We start from the raw sequence: 18716 nt of genomic DNA on the forward strand, positions 1-18716 counted from the left end.
TGTTGTCGAACCTTTTCCCTTCCAGCCCTCTTCGCAGTTAGAGCGATCTGTAACTGAAACTGCGTGGCGCCTTATAAATTCAAACCCACCCCATCTTCACTGGGAAGCCGAGGTGTTGCAGATCTGTATTTTTTTAAAGGGGTTCGATTGTGTTGTTGTCGTTTTGTTGAAAAGCCGCCACAAATTTTGGCGCCCAACGTGGGGCCATATTGTTTTGGAGGGCCATATTGTTTTGGAGGGCCATATTGTTTTAAAAGTCCCCTATTGTTTTGGAGACCCATATCGTTTTGGGAGCCCTTGTTGTATTGTCTTGGAAGTTCTTAATTTTATCGGAACCCTTATTTGTATCGAGGACACAAAGTGACTTCGGTTTGTGTCTTAATTCCATTCCAATTATTTCGACTCTTCGGTTCCCTGTTTTCGATTTGACCAATCTCTTCTCGGGTTCAGGAGAGATCAACCCTTTTAGGATGGCTCTTAAAGTCACGGTTAATTACCTTTCTAAGGAAGAGTTGAGTTATGAATTTACTGTCCGAGGTTTGGATCCCTCTAGTGTCGATGAGATGCGTAGGTTGTTTGCTTCTTTACTACAGAAGGAGAAACTTAACCCTGATTTGGTCAACGATTACCCAGATAACCCTTACACAGAAGAGGAAGATTTGTTAGCGGTTAGGGACAAACTGGCCGAAATTACCACATTGTTAGATGATTTTCGATCTAAGAATGCTAAGAAGGTTGAAACTAAGATTTGGCATGTTTTGGGGCGAATAAGGCGTATGAGTGAATTATGTGAGGATCGTGCCGTTGTTCTCCGTGAGGCTTTGTCTTTGAAGGATAGGTTAACGAAGGCCATTGCTTCCGTTTCTAGGCCAATTGAGTTAGAAGCCCTTGAAAGATCCCTGAACGTATCTTTAGGCGGGGGCGCTGCTTCGTCTACCCCTGTAACAACTAGTCCTCCACCCTTGATGTCTTCTAAGGCTATTCCCGTACATAAATGGGGCCTTAAATTTTCCGGAAGGACGGGTATTTCGGTGGGAGCGTTTTTAGAGCGAGTACATGAATTGTCCGCAGCTCGAGGTGTTTCTCTTCGAGAAGTTTTTGTGTCGGCTCTTGATTTATTTGAGGGTCCCGCCCTACTTTGGTATCGTTCTGTCAGGGATGAAGTTAGCTCGTGGGGAGAATTAGAGGTGTTATTGAGGGGTGAATTTTTACCTTCCGACTACAACGAACAACTGTTGGATGAGATACGACACAGAACCCAGGGTGAGCGAGAGCCTATTGCAATCTACGTCGCCAATATGTTAGGTTTATTCGGTAGACTCACTTGTCCACTTTCCGAGGAGGCGAAGGTTAAACTTATCCGTAAGAACCTCTTACCTTATTTTCAAACCCAACTAGCTCTTCACACTATTGATACGGTTTCTGATTTGAAGGTCAAGTGTAAGCAGTTAGAGGAGTCTAGGCGCGCGGTAAAGGAATTTCAGCCCCCTAAAATTCGCAATAAGACTTTGGAACCCGAATTAGCTTACTTAGGTTGCTTGAGCTACCCCCAAACTTCAGATTTTTCTGCGGTTGAGTCAAGTCCTGTTAAGTGCTTCAATTGTGGAGTTTTGGGTCACATGGCTCGTGGTTGTCCTAGTCCCAAGAGACTGCATTGTTTTAAGTGTGGAAATGAGGGTTTTACTACAAAAAATTGTCCTAAATGTCCCCATGGTAATAGGAAGTCTTCGGGAAATGCCAATCGTCGTCACTAGGTCGCCGGCTAATTGACATTGAAGACGAAAAACCGGCTGATAAGATTTCTTCCGTGTTGGAGTTCGTTTTAGATAGTTGTAAGAAGGATGAAAGGCCTTATCTGAAAATATCGATATTAGGTAGAGAGTTACTAGGTTTGTTAGACACTGGTGCCTCTAGAACTATATTAGGAGGTGTGGGATGGAAAGTCGTGTCCGATTTAGGATTTCATTGTCGTCGCGTTAGTTCTTCGGTCAGAATAGCTAATGGACAATTGGTTGAGAGTTTGGGTGTGGTTACGGTTCCGGTTACTTTGAAGGACAGAATTACCCTTATTGACATGTTGGTGATACCTACACTTCCCCAAACCCTTATTTTGGGTGTTGATTTTTTCAAGTCCGTTGGAGTAGTGCCTGACCTTAGAAATGACTCTTGGAATTTCGCGTACGAGACTGTTTTCGAGATAGATTCTCTTGATGATGATTTGTCCCCTTCTAATAAGCAACTTTTGGAAACCATGGTTAACTCTTTTAAAGCTAAAATGGGTGACGGTTTAGGGTGTACTCACTTGGTGAGTCACGTAATTAGAACTTCAGCTGATCCCATTAAACAACGCTATTACCCCGTTTCTCCGGTCATGCAGCAGCACATTAATAAAGAACTTGATATCATGTTAGAGCAGGGCGTTGTCGAACCCTCATCGAGTGCTTGGTCTTCCCCAATCCTGTTAGTGCGAAAGAAAGATAACACATATCGATTCTGTGTTGATTATCGTCGTCTGAATGCGGTGTCGGAACGTGATAGTTATCCACTCCCGTATATTTCCGCAACTCTCGATAAACTCAGGAACGCAAAGTTTTTGTCTTCCCTGGACATTAAGTCCGCTTTTTGGCAAGTCCCCATGGAGAATGCTTCTAAGGCTTTTACTGCTTTTACGGTGCCCGGTAGAGGGCTATATCAATTTACACGTATGCCTTTTGGCTTGCACAATTCTCCTGCCACTTGGCAAAGGCTTGTTGATAGGGTCCTGGGTCCTGAGTTGGAACCTAATGTGCTCGTTTATTTGGACGATGTAGTCATTGTTACCGATACCTTTGAAAAACATCTTGAGGTTCTGTCGAGTGTATTTGAGAGGTTGCTCGCTGCTGGATTGAAGGTCAGCTGGGAGAAATGTAAGTTGTGCAGATCTGAATTGCGTTACCTTGGCTATGTCGTTGATAAATACGGACTTCACGTAGACCCTGAAAAGGTTAACGCCATGCTTAAGATTCCTGTTCCTAAGTGTCAGAAAGATGTTAGACGTATACTTGGTACCTTTTCATGGTATAGACGTTTTATTCCCGAGTTCGCGACTTTGATTTCTCCGATTACGAACCTACTGAAAAAGAATAAGCCAGTTGAATGGACGGATGAATGTGAAAGATCTTTTAGAGTCATTAAGGAAAAGCTTGTATCTGCTCCAATCTTGCGATGTCCTGATTATTCGCTGCCTTTTGAGTTGCACACGGATGCCTCTGGTGTTGGTTTGGGTGCCGTGTTGTTGCAACCTGGTGAGGATGGTGAACAAGTGGTGGTATACTTGAGTAGGTCATTAAGTCCGGCCGAACGTAACTACTCGGCCACAGAACGCGAGTGTTTGGCAGTGATTTGGGCTGCGGAAAAGCTGAAACCTTATCTTGAGGGAGTCCCGTTCACGGTGGTTACTGATCATTATTCTCTCCTTTGGCTTTTAAAGTTGAAAGTTCCTACTGGGCGTATCGCGAGATGGGCAATTAGATTGCAACAATTCGACTTTGTCGTTAAACATCGTAAAGGCTGTGAGAACGTTGTGCCTGACTTACTTTCGAGATCGTTCGAGGTCGTCGATTCGATCCAAGAGAGGACCGAATTGAAATTCTCTGATACTTCTGACGTGTGGTATAGAAGGCTGAAAGAAAGAGTTCTGAATTTTCCCGCTAAACACCCCTTATTTAGAGTAGAGAATGGCGAGGTTTATAAGTATGTAGTGTCATCTGTTCTGGGACGAAATTCCGAACCTTGGAAAAGGGTTGTCCCAAGAGATTTTCGTAAAGAGATTTTAGCTCTTTCTCATGACTCTCAAACCGCTGGTCATATGGGTGTTTTCAAGACTCTTGGTAGAATTTCTGAGCTCTATATATGGCCTAAAATGAAGGCAGACGTGGTAAGGTATATCTCTGGATGTGAGTTGTGCGCTTCTTATAGGATTCCGAATGTTAAACCAGCTGGTAAGTTCGTTCGTACCCCAGATAGTGATAGACCGTGGCAGCTTATATCAATTGATCTTGTTGGCCCTCTTCCTCGTTCGAGAAAAGGTAATCAATTTATCTTCGTAATATCCGATTACTTCAGTAAATTTGTACTTGCTTATCCCATAAGAACTGCTACCGCAGATAAGATTTCGCAGATACTTGAGACGGAAGTCTTTCTTAAATTTGGAGTTCCTAAAACCCTTATTTGTGACAATGGTCCTCAATTTAGATCCCGGAAATTGAACTTACTAACTCAACAGTATGGTGTTTCTGTTAGGTTTAACGCCAATTATCACCCTCAGGCTAACCCTGTAGAGCGAGTGAATCGTACGCTTAAAAGAATTTTGTCCTTGTATTGCAAAGACGATCAACGTAAATGGGATGTGAGTGTTCCTAAAATAACTTGCGCGATTAATTCCGCTCGTCACGAGGTTACGAAGTTAACACCTCATTTCGTATGTACGGGTCGAGAGTTGGTGTTGAATGGGAAACAGTATGATAAAGTCATGGGTGATGGTGAGTGGAGCTTAGATAACGAAGATCTGTCGAGGGTATTTGCTGATGTTAGGAAACGCATTGCACAGGCGTCTGGTGTGAATGAGAGGCGGTATAATTTGAGGAGGAGAAGCGATAAGTTTATGGTTGGCCAAAAGGTTTGGAAGAGGAACTTTGTATTGTCTAATGCATCTAAATATTTTTCGGCAAAGCTGGCTCCTAAATTTGTAGGTCCGTATTCTGTTTATAAGGTCTTGTCACCTTGGACTTACGAGTTGAGGGATGGTGAGGGTAATAATGTTGGAACTTGGCACGCTAAGGATTTGAAGCCTTACCTTGTTGACCCGGGTTAGTTGTTCCTTGTTTGATTTGCTGGCTCACCTGGCAGGGGCCTTAGACTACTCCAGAAGACCGGCTGTCTCCGTTTCGTGTACATCTGTTTCTATTTTGGTTCTGTCCATCTTGGGAACTTACGGAGTGTGTTTTGTCCTAATTGGTTGTGATTGTTTGGTACAACTAGTTATTTCGTTTTGTAGATGGTGAAGAGGGAGATCAGGCTGGGAAGGGAAAAGGTGCAAATAGTCACGGTGTACAGCAGATCTATGAAGGAGACAAAGAATCAATGGGAAGGGATGGTGGGAGAAGGGAAGGAGGGGTATATAATAATGGGAGGAGACTTCAACGCGAGACTGGGGGAAGGGGGAGGAAGGCTGGGGACATGGGGAGAGGAGAGGGGTCGAGGGTCGAAGGATAAGGTGCAGAATGGGGAAGGAAGAGAATTGCTGCAGTGGGTGGAGAAGAACGGATGGGAGATACTGAACGGCAATAAGGAGGAGGGAGAAGAAGGGGAGTACACATATACAGGGGCAAGGCGGGCGTCGGTAATTGATTACGTGGTGGTGGACCAAGAGATGTGGGATAGGGTGGAAAGCTTCAGGGTGGGAGAATCAGTAGAATCGGATCACCAACCGCTGGAATTGGTACTAAGGGGCGCGTGGGGGAGAGGGAGTTTGAATCGGGAAAGAAAAAGTATAAGGGCTGACTGGTCGGAAAGAGGGATAGAACACTTTAGAGAAAAGTTAGAGGGGTGGCGACGGAGAGTGGAGATGTCTAGGGGGGTGGACGAGCTGGTGCGGGTGGTGGGGGAAGCGATATTGAAGAAAGAGTACGTACGAGGGGGCAGTGCAAAGCTAGGCAGGAGCGAATGGTGGGATGGTGAGTGCATGGGGGCGAAGAGAGAGGCGAGAAGGAAGTTGAGACAGTGGCGGAGAGGGTTGGTGGGGGCGGAAGAATATAGGGAAGCATTGAGGGGATATAAAGAGATATGCAAAAGAAAAAAGAAAGAATTGAGGGATAGGGAGGCGGAAGAGATCAGAGGGGTGAGACAAGAGGGTGAAGTTTGGAAATATATAAACAAAATAAGGAAAGTATGAGAGGAAATAACCAGTGAAATACAAATGACGGAGTGGAGAGATTACTTCAAGGGTCTGCTGGAGTGGGAAGAGGAGAGGCGGGTAGAGGAGGTAGATACAGGGGGACGGAGAGGAAAGGAGATGGCCGGGTAACAAATGGAGGCGGCGTTGGGGGGACTAAAGAGGGGGAAGGCTCCAGGGGAGGACGGTGTCCAGAATGAGGCATGGCTGGAGGCAACGGGAGAAGTGAGGGGAAAGTTGTTGGAATCGCTGAACAAAGTTTGGGAAGGGGAAGGGTTTCCGATTGGATGGAGGACGGCGATAATAAGCCCCTTGTACAAGAAGGGAGTGAAGGGAGTAGTGGAAAGTTATAGGGGAATTAGCTTAATGGACTCGGCGTACAAGATATATGCGAAGGTGCTGCTGCAGAGGTTGGAGGAAGAGATGGAAGAGAAAGGGATCTTACCGGACGGACAGGCAGGATTTAGAAAGGGAAGGGGGGCGATAGATAACGTGTACATATTGAAGCACTTGGTGGATAAAGAGCTGGAAGGGAAGGGAGGGAAGCTTTACGCCCTATTCATAGATCTAAAGGCAGCGTTTGATAAGGTGAATAGAGGGAAGTTATGGGAGGAGATGAGGAGGAGAGGGATTACTGGTGGGACAATAAACAGGGTGAGGGAGATATACGCAGAGACGATAGCTAGGGTAACGGTGGGGGACGAGTTAACGGATAGGTTCTGGACAACGAGGGGTTTGAGGCAGGGATGTCCACTCGGTCCCGCTCTGTTTGCCTTGTATACCGCAGACATGGAAGACAGATTGACCGGTGGGCAGATGGGAGGTGTGGTTGTAGGGAGGAGGAAGGTGCATTCACTGGCTTACGCGGACGATTTGGTGGTAGTGGCGAGAGAGGCGAAGGAGATGAAGGCGATGATGCGGAGTTTGGAGAGTTATTTTAAGGGAGTAGTGTAAGAATGCCGGTTCTAGACCGGAAGTTGCTCCTGCTGCTCCTGCGGTGACGTCACGCCTCAATGTATTAGGTATAGGGGGGGATACCAACTAAAGTTTGGGGGAAAAAAAATTAGGTTGGTATTAAAAGTAACTAGAGATCTAGGGATTTTTATAAAATTAAACAGAAAAATTTAAATATAATGACGCTAGCTATGATTGAGAATTGAATTGTAAATTAGCGTAACTTGAGCTGAAAAATTAAATGGTGGTGGTGGTGGGAATATAGGATTAAAAATAAAAAAAAATCATTACATTTCAAATTAACAATAAATTATATTAGCATAATATATAAAAAAACCAATATATAATATAATCTGTGATTAACTTGAAATGACTACATTTAAGAAATAGATGCCGATGGAATTTCATCATTTGAACCAATATTCTTCTTCTTCTTCTTTATAAATTCAATCTTTTGCACAGTACATGTCTTGTTAAGTTCAAGTTCTCCAAGATATACCAAACACATTTCACGTAGTTCAACAATTTCAGCATCGGAAATCACTTCAGCAATACGTTTAGGTAGAAACACAATAAATCCAGCTTCCAGTTCAACAATTACCATAGGCCAAGCTCGGCTTGGAATACGTTTAGCTGCTACAATTGGATACGGTGTATGTAAATGTAAATCACTCACTTTTTTCTTAGGTAAAAATTCACACTGTCCTAAACGATTTAGATGTTCCATCTTTTCAATAAGCGGTGTATAAACTTCAAGTGAACAGCTTGGAGTGTAAGTTCGGAATGAATAAATTTCGCACCAGGCGGTATAATGTAACCGCAAAAAAAAATAATGTGGTTAGACGCAATAACATCTCTCTAGATAAACAAATTTCAAATAACAACTGTTGATAAAATTAAAAAAAATAAAATTATCAAAAGGAAAATTCGAGAAACAATAGAAATTACTCACAGTATAAAAAATAAATCGATCCTAAGTGTTCCCAACACATCCCAATGGTTGGTAAACCATGTTCTCCACAATCTCAATATGATTTCGATGGGCAACATCGAATTTATAACTCATCTTTTTATAATTTGATGTTTATGTTCTGGTTTAGATTGAACTAATTCTATAATGTCTTTTTCACCACATTTTATATTAATTTTCTATCTGTCCTATTTCCCGATGTTGTCATCCGAAGAAATTTATCTGTTTTTTTGTGGTAATTTGTTTTTCGTGGTATTTCGTTTGTTCGTCACTGTATTTTTTGCAGATGTATTTCTCAGTTGTGATAATTGCGGTTTTTGTGGTTTTACTTTATTATGCACGTGTTATTTTTTTATTTTATTATCTATTTACTTAGAATAACATTTTAATCAGTTGTGTCCCACAGATTGATTTCATCGGTTCTATATCGGTTAAAAATGGAAAATTTTAATCAAATTGGTGCGTCATTGAATAGTAAACTTGATTTACTTAACAATATATATGCAAGATCCAGTAAAACCTTGGTTAGAGTCTCTCGTTTGGAGTGTAATAGAGTATATCGTATAATAGGAATTGAGAGACATGTTAATTCGAGTAGTACATATCCCAAAGTTTTAATTGAATTGGAGGATTTTAAAGTCTATATACCTAAATGTTATGAAGATGAGATATTAAAGGATGATACGTTTACAATTTTAACATTTTCAATCAATTCTATCGGATTGATCTTTAAAGGTTCTACCTATCTAATGGATATTTTAAATTTTGTAAATTTAAATGAAGTTTAATTTTTTTTATAATGTGAGTATTTCTATTGTTTCTCGAACATTCCTTTCAATAATCTTTATTTTTTATCTTTTTATCTTTTACCAACAGTTGCTATGGAAAGTTTGTTAACCACAAGCGGATATGCGCGTGAAAAAACAACTATATTTTAAATAAAAAACAATGTATTAAATGAAAAAATTTATTTAAACCAATAAAATGTATATTTAATCATTACAATACATTTTCTTTAGAAATCCAACTGTTCTGAGACGAATCAAAACCTAACCATTTCACGTACAATCTATCCCCTTTCCTCCTTCTTATCACTTTTTCAACGAGATAAACGTCAGGTTGTTTAGATAAACTGAGCTCAAATTCATAAAATGCTCCTGAAATGGGTTGACCATTCATGTCCTCCAACAAATATGTTACAGGGTTTGTTATCTGAACTTTAGCAATTTTAAACAATTCAGTAGTCCAATTTGGTAGGTATCCTTTATCGAAAACATGTTTATGTCTACTGATTCGTACCGTATCACCAACTTTAGACTTTCATTTACCAATAATTTTTACGAAATTGTAGACTGTATTGAGAAGCTGATTTTCAATAGATTTAGAATTTATTAAATTAGGAGCTAGGAGCTAGCTTTGTAATCCTATGCTTTAAAGCGTTATAAATTTTAGCTACGTCATTCAAAAGATGTAACCATTTATGATTCCCGTAAAGACTAAAGTATTTATAGAGCCTTCTGTTTTATCTTATTATATCTTATTATATAACGGTTATACCAACCGCTTTTATCGGCACCGATACTTTTTCGAACTGAAAAGCGGTTGGATGGGTAAAACAGATTGGTACAGATAAATTTTAACAGGCCGGTTTTAACCGATCTGTTTTATCTGACCAACCGCTTTTATCGGTTGTAACACCGATACTTTTTCAAACTGAAAAGCGGTTGGATGGGTAAAACAGATTGGTTTCTGATCAAATTATACCGTTGACGGATGAAATTCTTATAGTTACTGGGGGACGTTAAGGATTGTCGCAGGTTGTTATATAAACTGTTTTAACAGATAAATTTTAACAGGCCGGTTTTAACCGATCTGTTTTATCTGACCAACCGCTTTTATCGGTTGTAACACCGATACTTTTTCAAACTGAAAATCGGTTGGATGGGTAAAACAGATTGGTTTCTGATCAAATTATACCGTTGGCGGATGGAATTCTTATAGTTACTGGGGACGCTCTACGGACTGTGGAGGATATGGTTGGAACAAACCCCATTAAAACAAGGAACCATACATCTGAACCTTTGCTTCAAGAGCAATATATAGCAGTAACAACCCCTTTAGAAAAAACAAATTCGAGACTGCATGTATACATATAAACCATTGAGTGGTGAGGTGTCGGTAATCATAAACTAACAGGATATCCACATTGATAAAAAAATGTGGTCAGCCACAGAGAAAAACAACTGTGCAGATGCAGGTGCAGGACGTTATAGACAAACAGGATGTCCACAATGATAAAATGTGGTTAACCGTGGAAAAAAACAACTACCATTGACTATATATATGACGTCCATGCTATACACACACATTAGTTACCATCATGACATTCAGACGTACGGCAGTTGTAGATATTCAAGGTGTTCAAGTCGATTCAGAATTTGAAGCCAGAGAAGTTACTCTCATAGATTTAGACACATCCCACACGTTACATCTACATCTTCAGTCAAGCAAACCATTCCGAGCGCTGAACGAAAAGGACCAGAAGTCTTGTAGATATTTAGAACGACATCATCATCGATTGGGTTTTAACGATGGCTGGATCAGTCAAGGTATGGGTTTGAAGCTGCTCGATGATACCATTTCAAACTATGATCTCATCTATGTGAAGGGGAACCAGAAGGCACATTTTCTGAAAAATCGTCCATGCCATCCAAATCGATGTTGTAGGAATTTAAAGATTATCGACCTATCGCTAGAAAAATGTAATGTAGCCGAAGAGATTAAATTAAATGTTTCGTTAGATGTGTGTTGGTGTCATAACGGGTTCCCAGCCGTATGTTCGCAAAACAACGCATTAATATTAAAAAATTATGTAAACCAATCGAAATTTATGCTGTAAACCAATCAAAATGTATTGTACTATAAAAAATAAATATATATATTTTGTAAACTATTGAACTTTCATTCATTCAGTCCTTAACATACAACAAGTTAAGATGTACCCCCATATTAATTTTAAATCTATTTACCTGTTGATATATATATTGAAATATATATCTGGAATGTTAAACGACGATACTGATGATATTTATAACCTTCTTGTTAAGTATGGACATATTTCGGCGGTGGACTTTGACGAACAACCCAATTTACATTTAGATCGTCAGGAAATGTTAGCTGAAGGTCTATCTCACTTTCAAAATTACTATCATCTCCCTATAACAGGGGAGGCTGATAATGATACATTAAATCTACTGTTAAAACCCCGATGTGGTAATTTGGATGTTTATACAAATTTAAACTATAAACATATAACGCGTAAGTGGAACTTTACTAAAATTAAATGGGGTTTGTTCCAACCATATCATCTACAGTCCGTAGAGCTATTTAGAAAGGCGTTTAACGTTTGGTCTGAGCATATAAATTTACAGTTTCAAAAAACTTATCGAGATATTAACATTTTAATCGGGTTCCGAAGTGTGAATCATACACTTATCCAAAATCCTATTATAAATTGCCCCGCTAAATTTGATTGTAAAGGAGGTGTGCTAGCTCACGCAGAGTATCCGAGTATACATAAAGTTAAAGTTGAAATTCATATAGACATAGACGAGAATTGGAATTTCACTAATAATAACGAAAATGAAGTCAATTTATTACCTGTTATTATACATGAAATTGGTCACTCTTTAGGATTAGATCATAATAATCGAAATGATTCCGTAATGTATGCATATTATGGTGGAGTTGAAACCTTAAGTCAGCATGACATTGATAATATACAGAGAATCTATGGACGTAAATCACTTGATAAACCCAGTATCTCTACAACAACCTCAATTCCCACTACAAATAGAACTCAAACTTCGACTACAACAAGAACAACAACAACAACAAGAACAACAACAGTAAGGCCATCACCATCAACAACAACAATAAGGTCAACATCAGTCTCAACTGTAAACGTCTCCCATATATGTGATGTGGATGAAAAGTTCACAGCATTTTTAATTTACGATAAAATAGTCTACGTTTTCTTTAAGCAGTGGGTTTGGTTAATTGATCTAAAGACTAAAAAACCGATTCAATCCGAAGCTGTAAACATTTTAGATTGGATACACCCCTTGAGAGGGGTTTTAGACAATAGCGACTATGACTATGTAGTGTCAGTAGATTCAAATGGCCTATTCACATTTATTATCAAAAATGAAATATATATAATTGAAATTAAGAGTTTAACTGTAAGGTATAAATATAGATTTTCTGAAACGGAATTAGGTTTAACTGATGTAAGTAAAATTAGAGGTGTGGTTACCAGTAATTACGGTTTGACATACATCTTTTTCGATATACATTACATCATCCAGGTAGATGAGTACTTTTACAGAAGAAAAAAGATTATAATGTCTGCAGATGAATTCTTTCCGGGAATTCCAAACAACTTCAGTGGTGTATATAAAACGTCTGATGGTTTATTAAATTTCTTTGTTGGGGATATAATTATCCGTTACAATGAATATTTAAAAGAGGTTGTGAGTAGTTCGGAAAAGAACCTATCTTTATTGGGTATATCTTGTCCCTATAAGTCTTTAATTGATCAACTCAAATATATATTGTCTACAATAATTTCATCAAATATCACAATTCCAGCGGAAAATTAAATATGTTATGTATCAAATGTGATTTAATCTATGTAACGACAAACTTATTTGGGTTCTATGTAAATAAAATTTTTTCCACTTGTTTATATATTTGTGGTTTTTTGTTTTTTGAAGTAGAATTAATTATCTTGTCCAACTGTCATCCGTTTGTGGTTTTTTTGTTTTTTTGAAACTACTATCTGTTTTTCACCGCAATTATCTACAACTTGTTTTATTATTTAAAGACAATAGATATATAAAGGATGCTCTGGTTACCGAAAAGTTAATAGCATTTGTTCGTGATCTCGTAGACACCGTGTTATTTTTTTTTTTTTCCGAAAAGTGAAAAGAAAAAACTCTAAACATGTTTATTTGTGAGTTCTGTCAAGTGTCTTTTACGGTGAAACGTAATCTTGACAGGCATATGCGAGATAAACATGGTAAAACTAATTTCGATTGTACCGTGTGTGGAGGAACATTTTCAAGACGAGATAACTTGAACGTACATCTGAAACGATCTCATGGGTTATCTATGAAACGTCAAGCACCACCACCACCACCACCATTACCATCAACTATCGAACATCGATCAAATCTAGAGATGGAAGTTCCCGGTACATCTACTAAACATCAATCAAATTTGGAGATGGTAGTACCAACACCATTAACATCCCCACCACCACCACCACCACCACTAGGTAATAAACGTCATCGATATTCAGCACGTCTACAGTCCATGATCGAAAACGATGGAAGGGTATGTCAAGTTTGTGGCGATTTACTACCATCACTTATCTCGCTTGAATGCCATCTTAGAACTGAGCATGTTGAAATAATCGATGATAATGTTAAAAAATTTAAGTCTTGCTATAAAAATAGGGTAGTTTGCTATAGAATTGATGGAGCTCAACCTGATGATGATATACCGTCATATCTATTGAAATGTTGTGAAACAGTTAATCGACTGATTGAACAACATCTCAATAGGAATGGTTCGGTAAAAGCTCAGATTGAGTTATTAGCAAATTATATTAAGTCCGGATTTGATGATGATGACGGGAATGAGGAAATTATTATGTCGGAGAAAAATTTTAATACAAAATTTAGAATTATCACTGCCGCCACTGTGTTGAATGAGGTTTATGATGAGATGACTCGGGATATTCTAACTCAAAGCGAAGAGTTTCAGGAGCGTGGGTCGGGGTGGGCTTTCCACTCTATATCTCACCTGCTCCTGAACATCAATAAATTTGAGCCCATACCCGGGTCATCATATATTCGTTTACCTCATGATATCGAAAAGAAAAAGGCATGCATCAATATTAAGAATTATGAAGACGATGCATGTCTAGCGTGGTGTTTGATGGCAGCTCTTTATCCCGCAAAACTTCATCAAGACCGGACTTCAAGCTACCCTCACTATAGTGAAACACTTAATTTACAAGGTATTAGATTCCCCATTACTTTTAAAGACATTGTTAAAGTGGAAAAGTTAAATAATTTAAGCATTAATGTGTATGAGTTAGTTAGGAATTCGAAAAAGTATACGGTGGAAGGACCAATTTATTTTACCAAACAAAGACGCGAAATTCATATAAATTTACTCTATTTATATGAAACCGGCGGGAAAAGTCATTTTGTATTAATTAAGAACCTATCCAGGCTTATATCACGTCAGTTTTCACGCCATGAGCATTCTATACACCTTTGTGATGGATGTTTAACCCGATTTCTATCTGCTGAAAAATTAATTACACATCAGAATCACGATTGTAATCATATAAAAACAATTGTTCCCACGATAAATTTAAAATCAAAACCTAATTATTTTGGCTTACACACTCCCGAAAATATTTTATCATTTAATAACTATAAATTCACACAGATGGTCCCGTTCGTTATATATGCAGACTTCGAATCGATTCTACAACCCATCGATTTTTGTGAGCCCAATTCATCTAAATCTTAGTTTCGCTTATTATATCGTTTCCACGATTGATAGTAGTTTTAATAAATTTGAAACGTATACAGGACTTGATGCATCTCACGTTTTTATCACAAAATTAATCGATGATGTTAAATCTATTTATAATAAATACTTGAAAACCGTAAAACCAATGATACCTTTAACAACCGATGAGCAACGCAATTTCGATTCAGCTGAAAATTGTTATATTTGTCAAAATCCTTTCACATCTGACCAGGTTAAGGTACGCGATCATTGTCATATTGGTGGTAAATACCGGGGACCCGCCCATGCAAATTGCAATCTAAATTTCAAACTTCCAAATTCTATTCCAATATTCTTTCATAATTTTAGCGGTTATGATTGCCATTTATTTATTAAAGAAATGGCTGATGCTGATGAATATGGACTTGATGTATTGCCGAACAATAAAGAAAAATATATCAGTTTCAGTAAAAGACTGTTTGTCGATAAATGAATCAATGAAGATAAAACTGTTGAAAATATTTTTTTAAAATTAAGATTTGTTGATTCGTTTAGATTTATGGCATCTTCATTAGACTCTTTAGCCGGTAACCTCGAAATAAATGACTTTATCAATATACGTAAATTCTTTCCACACCCGGAACATTTTAAATTGTTAACGAAAAAGGGTGTATTTCCATACAATTATATAGCCTCTTTCGACAAACTAAATGATACATCACTACCATCTAAAAGCATGTTTTACAACAAATTAAATTTAGAAGACATAAGCGATGAGCAATATTCGCACGCTCAATGTGTGTGGAAAGAATTTAATTGTCAAAATTTGAAACAATATTCCGATTTGTATTTAAAGACAGATGTTCTTTTATTGACTGATGTATTTGAAAAATTCAGGCAAGTTTGTTTTAAAACTTACGATTTAGATCCCGCGCATTATTATACGGCACCGGGGCTATCTTGGGATGCCATGTTAAAATTCACCAAAATTAAATTAGAATTATTGACGGATATAGATCAAGTTCATTTTATTAAGAAAGGTATCCGTGGAGGTATTTCTCAATGCTCCCTACGGTACGCTAAAGCTAATAATAAATATATGGATAATTATAACCCCAATTTACCATCATCGCATTTAATGTATTGGGACGCGAATAATTTGTATGGATGGGCGATGTCGCAATATTTACCGGTTTCCAGTTTCAAGTGGTTAGATGATACCCAAATTCTAAATTTTAATTTTAATAATATATCAGATACTTCAGATTACGGTTACATTTTAGATGTAGATATCGAATACCCCGAGTATTTGCATGATACGCATAATGATTTACCTTTTTTATGTGAAAACATTTTACCACCTAACGGTAGATGTGAAAGCGATAAAAGATTGATTCCAAATTTATTTAATAAAACAAATTATGTTGTGCATTATAGAAATTTAAAGCAGGCCGTTGCTAACGGTCTTAAAGTTTCTAAAATTAATAGAGTTTTATCGTTCAGACAGTCTATCTGGTTGAAATCTTACATCGATAAGAATACAGCATTACGCCAATACGCTAATAATTCTTTTGAAAAAGATTTTTTCAAGTTAATGAATAATGCGGTTTTTGGTAAAACCATGGAAAATGTAGATAAGCGAGTCGATGTAAGATTAGTGACCAGTTGGGATGATGTTCATACTAGCGAAATTTCCGGTCGTCCTCGTTTAGGAGCTCGGAGTTTAATTGCGAAATTGAATTTTAAAAGCATAAGCATATTCACAGAAACGTTTTCGGCAATTCAAATGGATCGTCTCCATGTCGTTTACGATAAACCTCTATATGTTGGTTTTACGGTTTTAGAATTGTCTAAATTGTTAAGGTATAATTTTTATTATGATTTCTTAAAACCAAAGTACGGTGAATCTATTCGCTTATGTTACATGGATACCGATAGCTTCACCGTACTAATTGATTCCGATGATGTTTATAGAGACGTGAAATTGAATTTAGATAAATTTGACACATCGAACTACAGTCCTGATAATCAGTTTGACATACCGTTACATAATAAAGCTGTTTTGGGTAAAATGAAAGACGAGAATTGCGGAAACATAATGGTTGAATTTATCGGTTTGAGGTCTAAAGTGTATGCGAATAGGGTCGCTGATGGTCGGGTTACAAAGAAATCTAAAGGTGTTAAGAAAGCTATTGTTAAACATAACATATCTTTTCAAAATTATTTAGATTGTTTAAATTCAAAATCGGTTTTATTTAAAAAACAAACGTTATTTAGAAGTTTCAATCATAACATATTTACAGCATTACAAAATAAATTGGTTCTATCACCAAATGACTCCAAGCGATATATTTGTAATAATGGAATTAATACATTCGCTTGGGGTCATTATAGTATTAATGACGATAGTACATAGTTTAATTTTAAGTTAATTTATTCGTATTTATTGTAATTTATTGAAAAGTTCTCGATGGTTTAATTGTTTATTCGCTTTACTTTCTGTTTACATCACACTTTAGCTATGGTTCAAATCTCATTGGTAAGTATGTTAATTTACACTATCGAGATTTTTTTTATTGTTTTAATTCAATTGCAGGATTTTAAAGTCTATATACCTAAACGTTATGAAAATGAGACTTTAAAGGACGATACGTTTGCAATTTTAAAATCTTCAATCAAATCTTTATGAATTTAAGACTAAAAAAAGAATTCATGTATTTGAGCTTTACGGGATGTTGCCCATCGAAATCATATTGAGATTGTGGAGAACATGGTTTACCAACCATTGGGATGTGTTGGGAACACTTAGGATCGATTTATTTTTTATACTGTAAGTAATATCTATTGTTTCTCGAATTTTCCTTTTGATAATTTTATTTTTTTTAATTTTATCAACAGTTGTTATTGGAAATTTGTTTATCTAGAGAGATGTTACTGCGTCTAACCACATTATTTTTTTTGCGGTTACATTATCTTTACCGCCTGGTGCGAAATTTATTCATTCCGAACTTACACTCCAAACTGTTCACTTCAAGTTTATACACCGCTTATTGAAAAGATGGGACATCTAAATCGTTTAGGACAGTGTGAAATTTTACCTAAGAAAAAAGTGAGTGATTTACATTTACATACACCGTATCCAATTGTAGCAGCTAAACGTATTCCAAGCCGAGCTTGGCCTATGGTAATTGTTGAACTGGAAGCTGGATTTATTCTGTTTCTACCTAAACGTATTGCTGAAGTGATTTCCGATGCTGAAATTGTTGAACTACGTGAAATGTGTTTGGTATATCTTGGAGAACTTGAACTTAACAAGACATGTACTGTGCAAAAGATTGAATTTATAAAGAAGAAGAAGAAGAATATTGGTTCAAATGATGAAATTCCATCGGCATCTATTTCTTAAATATAGTCATTTCAAGTTAATCACAGATTATATTATATATTGGTTTTTTTATATATTATGCTAATATAATTTATTGTTAATTTGAAATGTAATGATTTTTTTTTATTTTTAATCCTATATTCCCACCACCACCACCATTTAATTTTTCAGCTCAAGTTACGCTAATTTACAGTTCAATTCTCAATCATAGCTAGCGTCATTATATTTAAATTTTTCTGTTTAATTTTATAAAAAATTCCTAAATCTAGTACTTACACCACTCAATCATAGGTGGCGCCATTGTATTTAAATTTTTCTATTTAATTTTCTAAAAATCCCTAGATCTCTAGTTACTTTTAATACCAACCTAATTTTTTTCCCCCAAACTTTAGTTGGTATCCCCCCCTATACCTAATACATTGAGGCGTGACGTCACCGCAGGAGCAGCAGGAGCAACTTCCGGTCTAGAACCGGCATTCTTACACTACTTAAGGGGAAGGCTCTGGAGGTGAATGTTGGAAAGACAAAGGTTATGAAGTTCTGTAAAGGGGGTAGAAGGAAGAGCGAAGACTGGAGGTGGGAAGGGAAGGAGATAGAGGAGGTGAGGGAGTACACATATTTGGGGTACAGATTTAGAGAGGACAACAAGGAAGGAGCGCATGTGAGGGCAATGGCAAAGAAGGCGAATAAGGTGATGGGGCAGGTCTGGAGGTGGGGAGAGAGATTATTTGGAAGGGATATGGAAAAAAGGAAGATGATATTCGAGTGCTTGATTAGAAGTGTTATGATGTACGGGGCGGAGCTTTGGGGGTGGAAAGAGCAAGGGCTGTTGGAAGGCGTACAGGCCAGGTATTGGAGATGGGTTTTGGGGTTGGCAAAAGAGA

At 37.6% G+C, this 18716-nt stretch overlaps 2 protein-coding genes and 1 long non-coding RNA gene across 3 annotated transcripts; all 3 read left to right on the forward strand.

Annotated features, from left to right (window-relative positions):
- The first annotated feature begins 10918 nt into the window (after positions 1-10918).
- On the forward strand, positions 10919-12517 carry LOC139431230 (matrix metalloproteinase-16-like). Its single transcript, XM_071198868.1, has one exon. It carries the CDS (start codon positions 10919-10921, stop codon positions 12515-12517), a length of 1599 nt encoding a protein of 532 aa, XP_071054969.1.
- Positions 12518-12920: 403 nt separating this feature from the next.
- Positions 12921-16309, forward strand: LOC111416700 (uncharacterized). Its single transcript, XM_071198869.1, has 4 exons — positions 12921-14011; positions 14382-14924; positions 15003-16224; positions 16292-16309. Exons 1-4 carry the CDS (start codon positions 12921-12923, stop codon positions 16307-16309), a joined length of 2874 nt encoding a protein of 957 aa, XP_071054970.1.
- Positions 16310-16316: 7 nt separating this feature from the next.
- On the forward strand, positions 16317-17939 carry LOC139431081 (uncharacterized). The gene is made up of 3 exons (XR_011641376.1): positions 16317-16986; positions 17044-17277; positions 17346-17939. It is a non-coding gene; the product is annotated as an uncharacterized lncRNA (long non-coding RNA).
- The last annotated feature ends 777 nt before the right edge of the window (positions 17940-18716 follow it).

The sequence above is a fragment of the Onthophagus taurus genome, chromosome 8 (assembly GCF_036711975.1).
Source record: "Onthophagus taurus isolate NC chromosome 8, IU_Otau_3.0, whole genome shotgun sequence".
Lineage (NCBI taxonomy): Eukaryota > Metazoa > Arthropoda > Insecta > Coleoptera > Scarabaeidae > Onthophagus > Onthophagus taurus.